Source organism: Ylistrum balloti, unplaced genomic scaffold, assembly GCF_031769215.1.
Source record: "Ylistrum balloti isolate Yb309-2 unplaced genomic scaffold, AGI_CSIRO_Ybal_v1 Utg370214, whole genome shotgun sequence".
Taxonomy (NCBI): domain Eukaryota; kingdom Metazoa; phylum Mollusca; class Bivalvia; order Pectinida; family Pectinidae; genus Ylistrum; species Ylistrum balloti.
Genome location: NW_026782182.1, coordinates 441,865 through 455,624, shown reverse-complemented (window position 1 = coordinate 455,624; position 13,760 = coordinate 441,865). Strand labels below are relative to the sequence as shown.

The following is a 13,760-nucleotide window of genomic DNA, read 5'->3' as shown; positions in this document are numbered from 1 at the left end:
GATAAAAGGGTGCAATCTTAGTTGTCAGTTAGTACAATTTGTTGGTAGTGTGCAGCATTGATTAGTACTACTTTTACAAGACATGGCTATTACTTGAAAGCCGTTATCTTACACAACATATTAAACAATTTGATGTGCATCAGAATCAGTGGTTCGTAAAGAAGATTCAAAGGGTTTAAATCTATAAACATCACATTATCTGTAAACTTTATCCTGTTGAATGTTTTCAGTCATAAAAACCTGATTTTATCTTGATATCTGTCTTAGGTGCTAAACCCTAATTAAATAGGATTAAAATTTTGCAGAATATTTATCACATATATCACAGGATGGTCAATTACTCTTTCTAGACTACTCTCATCATGTTATTCCAATGGTGTAGAAAAAAGGGAAATCAGAAAAAGAGCTCTTAGGTTTTGAAAATGGGATAATGCTGTTTATGATTAACTGAAAATCTTTATTTACATGTGTATCTGTTACCATCATGAATTAATTCTCATTTCAATAAATTAAAAATTATGAGTCATTAAACCTAATTACTGTCATTGAAACAAAGTCTGGAATGCATTTGATGTTATGTCGGTAATTGTTATGATGCTCAGATGTTTAAGTATTGTAGTGTAAGATGTGGGTTAACATGAGTTGTTATGTACATGTGAAATAAACATTTTTATCTTTTCTTATTGAAAAGTAACAGTTTTTATATTTTTTTCCATATTTTCGTGAGATTCATTTTTTTGCGTCTCACAAAAGGAAAACAAAACTAAATCAATGATGCTTTGCGTTTATGTACTGAAATTTCTACATGATTGTCGCCTCCTTTCAGCCTTGCCAGTTTCAGTCGAGAAACCTCGTGACAGGGGTCTGTTGTAATGGTTTTGTTTTTTTTTTTCATAACCCCTAGAAACATTTAACCCTAGTTCACTGATGAACCCCCTTCTCCCGCCACCCCCCTCTACCCATTCAGGAAAACCAAAGGAAAAAAAGAACATTTAAACCGAGTAAAAAAAAATAGATGAGAAGAATACAAGTATGACAATATCACACATACAAACACATCAACAGTACAAAATAAGTAAAGGACACACATTTCCTACCACTACACAAATACAGCTGCTTGGTTGAGAAACAACATATGCTATATATAAAAGAAAAAAGAATATCTTAAAAAAATGGAAAAAGGCCCTAAGAAATCATTTGGATGAGGTTGGAGGAGATTAAGTTTAGATGCCCACTACAGCATTAGTAACAATGATAACACTAGGCACGGTTTCATGTTTACCGGGGAAGAAGTTCTTAAAGCTCGGCCAGCAAGTTATGCAGTGTTTTGTGGTTTGATCCACTGTGCAGTTTATCACAGATATGCCACACTGTCAAATTCACCCAAATTTAAGTACATGCGTTTCTACCATTTTGGTCTCTTTATAAAGAACATACTAATGCGGGTTTACATAACACTTCAAATTATATAGATATGATGTTTTAACATTTATACTGCAGAGTATCTAAACACAGATTGGAATGAACTGATTATGTTATGGTAATAAGGAGGGCAGCTGGGCTAAACGGAAGAATCCTACTTACTACACAAAAAATCTGATTGTCCACACACACACATATTACCTAATAGGAACACGTAAAACTAACAAAAAGATAAGGGATGGGAAAAATCTGAGAGTTAGAAAGAAAAATGGGAGGGAAAAAGGAAAAAGAAAATAAAGGAAGACAACCCCCTACCCCACAAAAACAAAAATATAAAAAAAAACAAACAAAAAATCACCTTCAAAATTTGAATGGATTAGAATCGAAGATTCCAAAGACAACATAACCATACAACATTCCCCTGTAGCCATATGCTAGTGCCTTAATTGGCACGCTTTTTAGAGCGCTTCTTTTTTGGCCGGAGTTTAGAGTTGAGCATCTCTTGCCCAAGTCGCTTGATGTCTTCACGAGATAACAGACCCTCGTTTTCCTGGTCGTGGTCGAAGTGAAAGTCATCTTCGTCGCTTCCGTCATCCACATCGACCTTTATTCGGATGTTTGACGGTGGCAGGCGACTCTCCAGGAATTCATGGAGCTGTAATGAAGGAATGGGTGTCACGTGTATGGATTTGTATATGGAACAATTGTACATGTACCTCCAACATTACAGAAACCTTCTGGCTACATCCATATTTGGAATGGATTCCTAATGGAATTGGAGTGATAATAAAGAAATTTATTCGCATTTTCCCGTGTATGAATTGCTTGAATAAAACTCTTGTAAGGCCTAGCGTGATTAGATAACATTAAAACTGAACAATGTGCACTACCTTATTGAAGTCTACCCTAGGGGTTGTCCCATCTCCGCCCTGCATTACAAGCTCCGTCTGTAACCTGTCCAACTTGCGGGAACAGTTGAGCAGGTCCTTTACAGGGTCGCCTGTTGTGAAGTTGTGGAATGGCTGGAATGTTGGGAATAGACAAAGACATGAATGATGGATGTAACAAGGAGTTGCTGATCAGTGTGAAAGGTTTATTGTTAACTTGGCCTCGCTGTTGGTTAACTGCCTACAGTTAGGTATGCACTGTGTTTGGTAGATCATACTGTTTGGTAAATTGAAGAGTACCTAAATTATCGCCGGGATATGAATATTATGTCACATTGGCACCTGTCAGTCTAACGGCCATTCAGAACCACTGACAGCCAAATGGTGCTGGGACCTCTCCCTTGTTTTACATTACTGTCCCTCGCTTATTTCAAAATCCTGGTAAAAGGAACGCTCAAGATCTCAAGTTTTTCGTGCCACCAGAAGCAATAGATAATAGTGATTGAGTATTTACTACCATAAGAAACAGTTAAAGGCTTACTGGCTTCAGCTTGACATCTTTCAGTTTCTCGTTCAGAGTGGCAATGCCGGACTGGATGTCCAACAGTAGACTGTCGCTGGTCAGCAAGGTGTCATAAGTCTTCTCTCGACACTTCTCCTTCTCAGCCATATTATCTTCAACATCGTCTAGAATCTGTCTGGCTCTGAAACATAGCATGACAGCTGAGGTAAAATAATCAGGATCACTACCATCAAGTTGGAAATGTGTATAACGAGCTTAGAAACTGAAAATTTACAGCCATAACAATCACCTTTTGGCTGCCATATATTTCCTTCAATTTGATGGTATACCAGGAGAGAAGGTGTTGTAGTGGTACATCTGTCCACTGTTATGTATGAACAATACTTTCTTAGGAAGACAAGGAAACATTTGAGCAAATACCACAGAATAGTCGCTTTATACCAAACGATCAGTGCCTACCTTGCCAGTTGCCGTTCACTTGTGAATTTTACTTCTTCGAAGATTTTGTTAAGTTTATATTTCTCGCGTAAAAGTTCTTTTTTGTTCCGCAGTTTTTCTTTCTCCTGAGCCTTGATCCTCCGAGTTGTTTCCTCTTGGTTTAACACGCGCATTACCACGTCCTGTAAGGGATGTTTTTTGTAATCGATGTGTAAAGCTTGGTTATGTGCAAAATGTATTGGTACACTTGTATCACCAAGGAAAAGAGAGCAATTTCATAAAAATATGGGGTCAGAATTTTCTGGGATAATTTTTTTTGCCTTTATTTCTAACATTTTCTAAAGTTTATTAGTGAGTGAAACGAGTAACGGAATCGATAAAAAGGGTTCCTCCTGAAAAAATGCCCCTTTCACTTGTATGTTGATCGTTTAGGAGGCATGGTTTTAAATCAAAGGGATAAAAATCCAGACCCAAGCTACTTGTGAAATAAAGTACATGGAAATATTGTTATTCCCGGATATTGTCACTTTTTTAAAAATGAAGAAAACATGTACGTCCTTAACTATGTTTTAGTGAATGACTCGATCTAAGCCCTACTCACATCAATGTCAGATACGTTGATTGCACTTTTGATCTTCTCAAAGCCCATCTCGAGTTCTAAGATTTTCTCCTGGCGCTCAGCTTTCTCTAGTTGTAGTCGAGCTGCCTTGGTATCTGTAAGTTACCAGATTAAACTTTGGCACTAGGTTATGCGAAGTTATGTCAGAATTATTAGATAAAAATATTTTCTTTTTCAATGAAATGTTATATAAAAACTTAACAATACACGGCCTTCGTCTGCCATCGTATAACGACAATTTGGCAGAAAATTAACATTCTTGTTAGTTTAACAAATTTCGTTATTCAAAAGGAAAACCAACTCAATATCTACTTTATAAATAAGTATACTAGGACTTAAGACAATGATGTCATTATTGCTATATTATCATGTTGTCCTGCTAAGAGCCAAGGCTGTACACCATTTTGGAAGGGCCATGATAAACACAATTTCACCATTTGCCGTAGCAGTTTATTATTCGGTAAGATGGGTTTGACGAGTGTGGAACATATTTACAGTGTTCCACCATTTGTATTAATGCACATGTTTCAAAGATGTCCCGGTAGATCTACCGTCGCTTCACGTATATCTTTCCTAAATATCTACGATCACATTCCATATTACACATGGAAAAGCTAGTCAAAGTAAGAAATCTGTTTTTCTTCTATATTATGGGGACAATTCTTTTCTTCGTGACATATTTCCGGCTTAAACGTCAATATTTCAAAACATTATTACTTTCTATCATAACACTAACACAAAACAGCGTTAAAGTTAATGTTTTCTGTGTGTTTGCTCCTTTTTTGTTATATCTATAGAGAATCAAAACAACACATCTATAGTGTTGGTTGTGGCAATTAGAATATTAATGAGTATTCACGAATGTAGAGTTAATATTTCAGTATGGCAATGAATAGCTTACCTGTCGTGTCGGCAATCAGATTTACTTTGGCCTGCAAAGTAAGTTATGACATTGAATTATATTTATCATATCTAGTTTGTTATACAATAGACTCACTTTTCAACATGCTTTAGAAATCGACCCTAAAAGTTTGTTTCGACTCCTTTGGTATTTCAGTTGACCTAAGATTGTTGAGTCCACAGACTACTTACTCGTTTTTCCGCACGTTCAGACGTTTCTTTCCTCCTCTCAACTTCTTTCCTTGTTTCATTCAATTGCATGTCACGTGCCCGTTTAGCCTGATACATCTCGCGCTCCATCACATGGAGGTCCTTCTACAAAGGCGGAAAACCAGATGAGCATAAAACTGGCTATTATCCTTTTGAAATAAAATATCACAAAATATCAATTTCATAACAAAGAAAATTCCCATGTTCTAGAGAATTCAATTTTTGCGATACGTTCCATGTGACAGTTAACCGTTATTAATCATAATAAACAGCAAATGACCTATATTAGTTCATGTATATAGTACTGACTGACCTATATAACACTAACTGACCTATAAACGGCGACTGACCTATATATCATTGACTGACCAATACATCACTGACTGACCTATAAAACACTGATTGACCTATGTAACAATGACTGACCTATAAATATTGACTGACCTATATAGAACTGACTGACCTATACAACACTGACTGACCTATGTAACACTGACTGACCTATAAACATTGACTGACCTATAAACATTGACTGACCTATATAGCACTGACTGACCAATATAACACTGACTGACCTATGTAACACTGGCTGACCTATACACATTGACTGACCTATATAGCACTGACTGACCTATATAACACTAACTGACCTATACATCATTGATTGGCCTATGTAACATTGACTGACCTATAAACACTGAGTGACCTATATACCACTGGCTGACCTTTATAACGGGAACTGACCCGTATAAATCCGTGACTGACATCTGTAACAATAACAAACATATATAACCACAAGTGACTTATTGAACTCTGAATGACCAAATTACATTGTTTGTACATCGTCCGGCGATCAACGTGACTTCCTTTCAGGTCTTGAAGAAAGGCCACAGTACAACCTACCCTGGACTCCTCGCTTGTTTTTATCGCCTTTTCGTTCATCTGATGTAACACTGCGAGCTCGGAAGACGCGTCCCCAACGATTTGCTCTAGTAGATCAAGACGAGCGGGGTAGTTTCTTACCTCCTTCACAAATAAACAAATATCATTTTCTGGTTAGCGCAAAACAAACATGAATGGGGACACTTACCTAGTAGGTAGATCTATAAGTTTCTAATTATGACGTTTGTATAATGGATAGGTTTGTCATAATGACGAACAGTAAGCTAATAGATCTTGAAAATTCCACAGTACGTTATCAATTCGTACAGCCAACATACCTCTTGCATATGCATCATGATCTCTTCATATCGCCGTGAAATGTTGCGCGCCGCTTCGTATTTAATTCGCGCTTTGTCCATCTCATTCTGTAGTCGGCGGATCTCCTGTAATGATGAGAAAAGATCTCATTCTGTAGTCACCAACTGTACTTTACAAATCACCATCTGTATACCTTCCCACACCCATCACCATCTGTATACCTTCCCACACTCATCACCATCTGTATACCTTCCCACACTCATCACCATCTGTATACCTTCCCACACTCATACCATCTGTATACCTTCCCACACCCATCACCATCTGTACACCTTCCCACACTCATCACCATCTGTATACCTTCCCACACTCATCACCATCTGTACACCTTCCCACACTCATCACCATCTGTACACCTTAATACACTCATCTCCATCTATATATACCTTACCACACTCATCACCGTCTGTATACCTTCCCACACTCATCACCATCTGTACACCTTCCCACACTCATCACCATCTGTATACCTTCCCACACTCATCACCATCTGTATACCTTACCACACTCATCACCATCTGTACCCTCGCTACCTTTTCTCGTCACCACATCCCTCGGAACACATCTTACCCTCTCCCGGTCCACGTTGTAGTCAGTATAACTAACAGTCTTGGTATGTTTCGCTGTGACACATAACTCACTCAGACGTTCCTCGCGCTGGTTGCGTTGGTACTTCAGATCGTTCAATCGTTTACTCGCCACACACACCTTCTGGTCCATCGTGTTAATGGCTTCCTGTTGGTGTCCAAACCAACACGTTTGAATGAATTACATTATAACAAGTTTATACTGTTTAAAATTTATAAAGTTTAAAATGTACTGGTTACTACAGTTTTACGTACATTACGACTTCCCCCACAGTATGTGTCAATTATGTTGTTTTCTCAGTCATACAATATCACAATATGAGTCATTCAAGGACATATATATTATCACAGTATGGGTCAATCTTAATATCACAGGACGGGTTAATCATCGGTAATATTTCATCACGTGTCAATCATGATTATCATAATGATATGAATGTGTATGTACAATTGTACTCACAATATGAGTCACTTATTTATGTAAGTATTACCTTAGAATGAGTCGCATATCACGATAGGAGCCAGTATTTTGTTGTCATGGCCCAACATAGTAACTCTTGTTGAATGAGTCCAGTTCACCTGCTGTCGTGGAGGTGAGTCAATCATACTTTTTCTCGCGGACTGAGTCAATGCTACGTTATGTCATCCGGGTCAATTATACCAGTGATAATCGCAGAATGAGTCAATGCTACGTCATGTCGTCCGTGTCAATTATACCAGTGATAATCGCAGAATGAGTCAATGCTACGTCATGTCGTCCGTGTCAATTATACCAGTGATAATCGCAGAATGAGTGATAATCGCAATGCTACGTCATGTCGTCCGTGTCAATTATACCAGTGATAATCGCAGAATGAGTCAATGCTACGTCATGTCGTCCGTGTCAATTATACCAGTGATAACCGCAGAATGAGTAAATGCTACGTCATGTCATACGTGTCAATTATACCAGTGATAACCGCAGAATGAGTAAATGCTACGTCATGTCATCCGTGTCAATTATACCAGTGATTATACCGCAGAGTCAATGCTACGTCATGTCAATGCTACGTCATGTCATCCGTGTCAATTATACCAGTGATAATCGCAGAATGAGTCAATGCTACGTCATGTCGTCCGTGTCAATTATACCAGTGATAATCGCAGAATGAGTCAATGCTACGTCATGTCGTCCGTGTCAATTATACCAGTGATAATCGCAGAATGAGTCAATGCTACGTCATGTCGTCCGTGTCAATTATACCAGTGATAATCGCAGATTGAGTCAATGCTACGTCATGTCGTCCGTGTCAATTATACCAGTGATAATCGCGGATTGTGTCAATGCTACGTCATGTCGTCCGTGTCAATTATACCAGTGATAATCGCAGAATGAGTCAATGCTACGTCATGTCGTCCGTGTCAATTATACCGGTGGTAATCGCAGACTGAGTCAATGCTACGTCATGTCGTCCATGTCAATTATACTAGTGATAATCGCGGATTGAGTCAATGCTACGTCATGTCGTCCGTGTCAATTATACCAGTGATAATCGCAGAATGAGTCAATGCTACGTCATGTCGTCCGTGTCAATTATACCAGTGATAATCGCGGATTGAGTCAATGCTACGTCATGTCGTCCGTGTCAGTTATACCAGTGATAATCGCAGAATGAGTCAATGCTACGTCATGTCGTCCGTGTCAATTATACCAGTGATAATCGCAGAATGAGTCAATGCTACGTCATGTCGTCCGTGTCAATTATACCAGTGATAATCGCAGATTGAGTCAATGCTACGTCATGCCGTCCGTGTCAATTATACCAGTGATAATCGCGGATTGAGTCAATGCTACGTCATGTCGTCCGTGTCAATTATACCAGTGATAATCGCAGAATGAGTCAATGCTACGTCATGTCGTCCGTGTCAATTATACCGGTGGTAATCGCAGACTGAGTCAATGCTACGTCATGTCGTCCATGTCAATTATACTAGTGATAATCGCGGATTGAGTCAATGCTACGTCATGTCGTCCGTGTCAATTATACCAGTGATAATCGCAGAATGAGTCAATGCTACGTCATGTCGTCCGTGTCAATTATACCAGTGATAATCGCGGATTGAGTCAATGCTACGTCATGTCGTCCGTGTCAGTTATACCAGTGATAATCGCAGAATGAGTAAATGCTACGTCATGTCATCCGTGTCAATTATACCAGTGATAACCGCAGAATGAGTCAATGCTACGTCATGTCGTCCGTGTCAATTATACCAGTGATAATCGCAGAATGAGTCAATGCTACGTCATGTCGTCCGTGTCAATTATACCAGTGATAATCGCAGAATGAGTCAATGCTACGTCATGTCGTCCGTGTCAATTATACCAGTGATAATCGCAGAATGAGTCTATTGTACTTACTGCTATGGTATATCTTTGCATGGACAGAAGCTCTTTTCGTCGGTTCTGGAACACTGACCGAATTACCTTCTCATCGCCCTAAGGTCATTGAAAATAGGCAATAGATACTGTAAAATTATGTGTGAGATATTCTATTTTGAATTCACTGTTTTCCTACATATATCGGAACAGGCAATGGTAACTGTGGAAAACTGATGTTCTCTTGTCATTGCGGGAAAATAAATAGCTTCCTCGTTTTTATGTAGAATCTACATGTGTGTCAGATTGAAAAAAAGCAATAACATGTTAACCGTTTTTTCTTTTATTTACAAATGCATACCCCATCTCAATATTGAAATACATTAAAGTGATAAAACTCGAGCCGACATTTGTAAAAAGAGTAAGTTGCACTGCTTTGGGTCACTCTATAACCTGACGGTGCATTACCTAAAAGTTACAATATGTAATGATATCTAAATACCCTCAAATATCCCTATAAGTTTAGGATCAGTGAAAACACATATATTTCTCTGCATTGTTTCGCTTCGGGGAGGAAACGAATTATTTTCTATCAAAATTGTCCCAGCTAACTCATACTTACAGCGATGCTTTTTGCCAAGGTAATTCGCTTTAATTTGTTTTCGGCCCTTAGTTTTGCTATAAGTTGTTCGAATTCGATCTTCTTTGTTTCAGAACTTTCGTAAAATGCTTTGGCGTCCCGCTCTAAACAAATAAAGTTATAAATTATGTCATGAATTATCCGGTATTTGTTTCTAACTAGTAGAATACTTGAATGATTTTTTTATTGACTGGAAAAAGGCCACTGAAGTGTTCAAACACAAGGGCTCCGGAGCTGTTGCTGTTTTTTGCTGTGTCTTCTTTATAAATCACAATTTTAAATACGTTGTTTCAGTGTTTTCTGTACTACTGCGATGGAGACCTACCTTTAAGATGAAGTTTTCCTCGGACTTCATCCACTTGTTCGGACGTTGACCAGGCGGTTACCGCCAGGCCATTCGATTGAACGTTCTGCTGAGGCATTTCGCCACGAGCGCGAGGGATGTGCTACATAAAGACAAAATATGGACACGTGACGGACATATTTTTCAATAACTACAAAGCACGTGGAACTAAACAAAATTTCATTTTCAAGTTGACAGTTATCTTCATCTTGCTGGGAAGCTACAAAGAAAATACCGACATGTCAATAGAATCATGATTCACTTTGAGGAAACTAGGGCATATGAACAAAGGAAAGATTTACACAGAGACGGAAAATAACGAGGAGAATAAGAACACGTGTTCCAGAAGAGTAAGCGTCTTTTGCCTCACTGACAACACCTGCCATCATAACCTTGGTCAATACAAGTAGGTAATTTCATGTCCCTAAATTAAAACAATTTTAACAACATCGGAATCATCAGATGTGCTAAAAGCATAACACACGTACTCATTAGCATCGCAGGAGGAAGTAGAATTCGTCCAATGATGAAATTACGACGACTATAAAACTTCCGCATAATCACAGCATTTCTCGAAACCTTGTGTCTCTGTGTTTTTTCTGTCAGCTGTCAATATCTTGCAAGAAAACGGTGATATTGGGAACAAGTCCTTGAAAACCATAGGCTGAGGAAGAATGCATGCCGTTACCTACAAATGAATATTTCACAAAACGGGTGACGAACCCATCACGCTTGTCATACAGCTTGGTGGAAAATTGTTCCTGTCGGTTTTATTGTCTTGGGCATCCAGTACAGCAGATCTATCGTCATTACAATGATCCAACGTCTGGGTTGGAAATCGTTAGAGGACAATATTTAATATAAGGTCAACCGCTAACTAGTCGTAATTTCCAAGATAGGCGGCTTGGACAGTCGAAGACTTCGACAATCTCATGACAATGGCTATCAAGTACCATACTGTAGGCTAGACATCAGGAGCATGTTTGTCCAGTTCGGACATGCAGACTGATGTCTCTAAAACGTGGAGCGCACGTGAAAGATGGTACAAGATGCACACATTAAGTAAATAGGGCCTTTCGATTCAAATTTAGATTTAATTGTCATTAATGAATTAAACTGCAGTTTCGTCCTGCTAGGACTCATCAATAGAATCCAGAAGGTGACCGAGGAAAATGAAAGAGGTCGAAATAAATGTCCACAACCAGAAGGGGGTGTTACCTAGCTACAATATTTCCGTAAAGTCTCTAAAGAAACACATAATGCCGAGGTGTGTACTTGGCGAAATCAAGTCATAAAGGTATGGTTATTCTACCATCGAAATTGCAATGAATTTTCAATCCATAAAAAATTCCCTTAAATATACGATGCGCAAAACATGTATATTAAATTAGGTATTACTTACTAAGATTATTCCTGAAAACGGAGTTTACTTACAGTTACTGTAACTTGAAAAGGTCGTTTAACCCTCCGATGGACACAAATAATAAGACGTCATCATTTCACGTCAGAATTGATGACGTAACCATTTTAGTGTACATCAAACAAAGTCGCGGCATTTCTAGATTCAACGTCTTCATGTGTGTAGTCAATAGGCCTACACTGGCCACATGTCAACACTTTCTTGGTATCTTTCATTCCATAAAAGGTGAGGAAACGGAGACACTGTTGTAATATACAAATTCCAAAATTTATACAGTCTTCGATTATGAGTTCACAGGTCTATAGAATTGGACAAGTTTTACAGATGCATAATACATAGCATGACAATGTAATAAATAGTGCGAGATGAAAATTAGCTGGTTTGAGGTCCTTGAGTCATCAATTTTTTTTATCTTGTATTGTTTTCTAACATCTCAAACTACAGGCACCAGTCAATATATCATTGTTTGTCAATACCTATTTTATTGGAAATAATATTATTACCGACAGTTTCCAAGAAGTGTGCATTACTAAGAACAAGAAACGTATTCTGGAAACTGGGTCTCCTCTCAGATGATCTGACCCATACGAAAATTCAAACGAGTCTTATTGCAGGTGTACAAGAGACTAAACAACTCTCCCTCACAACAGTACCATCATCGTTGGGATGTAATTTATAATCACCAATAGATTAGATACATATACAAATAAGTTTTATTTTATTTTTTTTTTTTTTTATTTCTGTATCTGATCGGTTTTGGCGGATAGTTTATTGTTTGGTGGGTTTTTTTTCAATAATCTTTCATATTTTCTTTTTTTAATTTGCAGTTTTGGTTGGGAACAATATAGTCATGGCTCAAAAAGTTACTAAAGAACACATTGAAAAACATTTTAACATAGATTCAGAAAAAAATCACTAGCTATGTTAGTCATAAGTTTAACCGATTCGTTTTCTACACGGAAACTTCTGGAAGAGTTATTCCGAGTTACTTCCCCTCTACCACTACCGCCATGGTACTGCACTAGAGGGCATACCTGTATGTGCAAGCAGTTGAATATAAAATATGGTTCAATTTGACGTCTTTTGCCTTTAAAAAATAGAATAGCTCTCCTGGGATGTTTGTGGATATCAAGCCATAAGCTGATTTACTGTGACAAGAAGTATGTACACGTAACAGCCCCCAGTGGAAGGTTATAATAGCATTACATACCATGTTGATGTCTTTTGCCGGTTGTAACTTGATTTAAATTATAATAACTTTTTGGATATCGAAAGTGTAATCTGTGAAATAGAACAGCCATTTCGACGTTGAACCGTCAAGGCTTCCACAATAATGACGTCATACTGTTATGGGCACAGAAATCATTTATTGCACCTCAAATCAAACTTACTTCCGGTAAGTTTTTATGTGAAAGTGATATACACTATGTGAGAGATAGGACTTTGCTACCATCCCCTGATACTGCTTTATACAGTCCCCTGTGATACTGATATACTATAAAGAGGTTCTGCAACGAGTGGCAGTTGATTATCATCGTTATCTATCTCGAGTTGGTTAATTTTCAAATTTAGAAAAGCCTCGAGAAAATTAACTAACGAGAGTTTGATAACGGTGATAATCATTTGCCATGTCGAGTTGTAGAACTTCTTTCTACAATAACCTTTTAACGTAAAAATATATATATATTGTGTACAACATTGTTTCGCCGCCATTGACACTTTCGCGTAAGAATACATCGTAGGTTGTCTGATTGGCTCATTAATATGCAAAAAAAGACAAAATCGATATTTTTGAAGCCAAATACTTATTCATTCAGTAATCTTGTTTGGAAACATCAAGTAACATTAGTTCATTGAAACATATTACAAAATTGCACAAATTGTTAAATTAAAAAAAAATTGGAACTAGATTTTATTTCGGAAAAGAGAAGTGTTTCCTTGCGGAAAAATGTGAATGCAGACAAGATTAAGATGGCGTGTAATTTCGAGGAATCACTTTTATCAGAACTAGATTAGGAAACCAAAATTACTGCATTTAGCAATTACTGTCCCCTTTCCCACTCCACACAGTTTTACCGCATCACCGATCTTGACCGCTGGCAAGAGTGACAGATCGTCACTGTCAGCCATGTTGATGATGGACAACAAACGATGA

General features: G+C 38.0%; 1 protein-coding gene across 1 annotated transcript; it reads right to left on the bottom strand.

Moving 5' to 3' along the window:
• Positions 1-1,864: 1,864 nt before the first annotated feature.
• Positions 1,865-10,264, bottom strand: LOC132551800 (outer dynein arm-docking complex subunit 3-like). Its single transcript, XM_060215944.1, has 13 exons — positions 10,168-10,264; positions 9,825-9,946; positions 9,245-9,322; positions 6,830-6,994; positions 6,220-6,324; positions 5,903-6,025; positions 4,982-5,104; positions 4,791-4,821; positions 3,872-3,984; positions 3,292-3,452; positions 2,851-3,013; positions 2,313-2,444; positions 1,865-2,077 (listed from the first exon to the last, which is right to left on the bottom strand). Exons 1-13 carry the CDS (start codon positions 10,262-10,264, stop codon positions 1,865-1,867), a joined length of 1,626 nt encoding a protein of 541 aa, XP_060071927.1.
• Between the last annotated feature and the right edge of the window lie 3,496 nt (positions 10,265-13,760).

Bases quoted from the DNA above. Each gene is read 5' to 3' on its own strand.
- LOC132551800 (XM_060215944.1), bottom strand. From the start codon at position 10,264: ATGCCTCAGCAGAACGTTCAATCGAATGGCCTGGCGGTAACCGCCTGG. The intron at 3,453-3,871 runs GTGAGTAGGGCT...CATCCCTTACAG, and splicing joins TCAACGTATCTGACATTGAT to GACGTGGTAATGCGCGTGTT. The intron at 3,014-3,291 runs GTAGGCACTGAT...GCTATGTTTCAG, and splicing joins AGTGAACGGCAACTGGCAAG to AGCCAGACAGATTCTAGACG.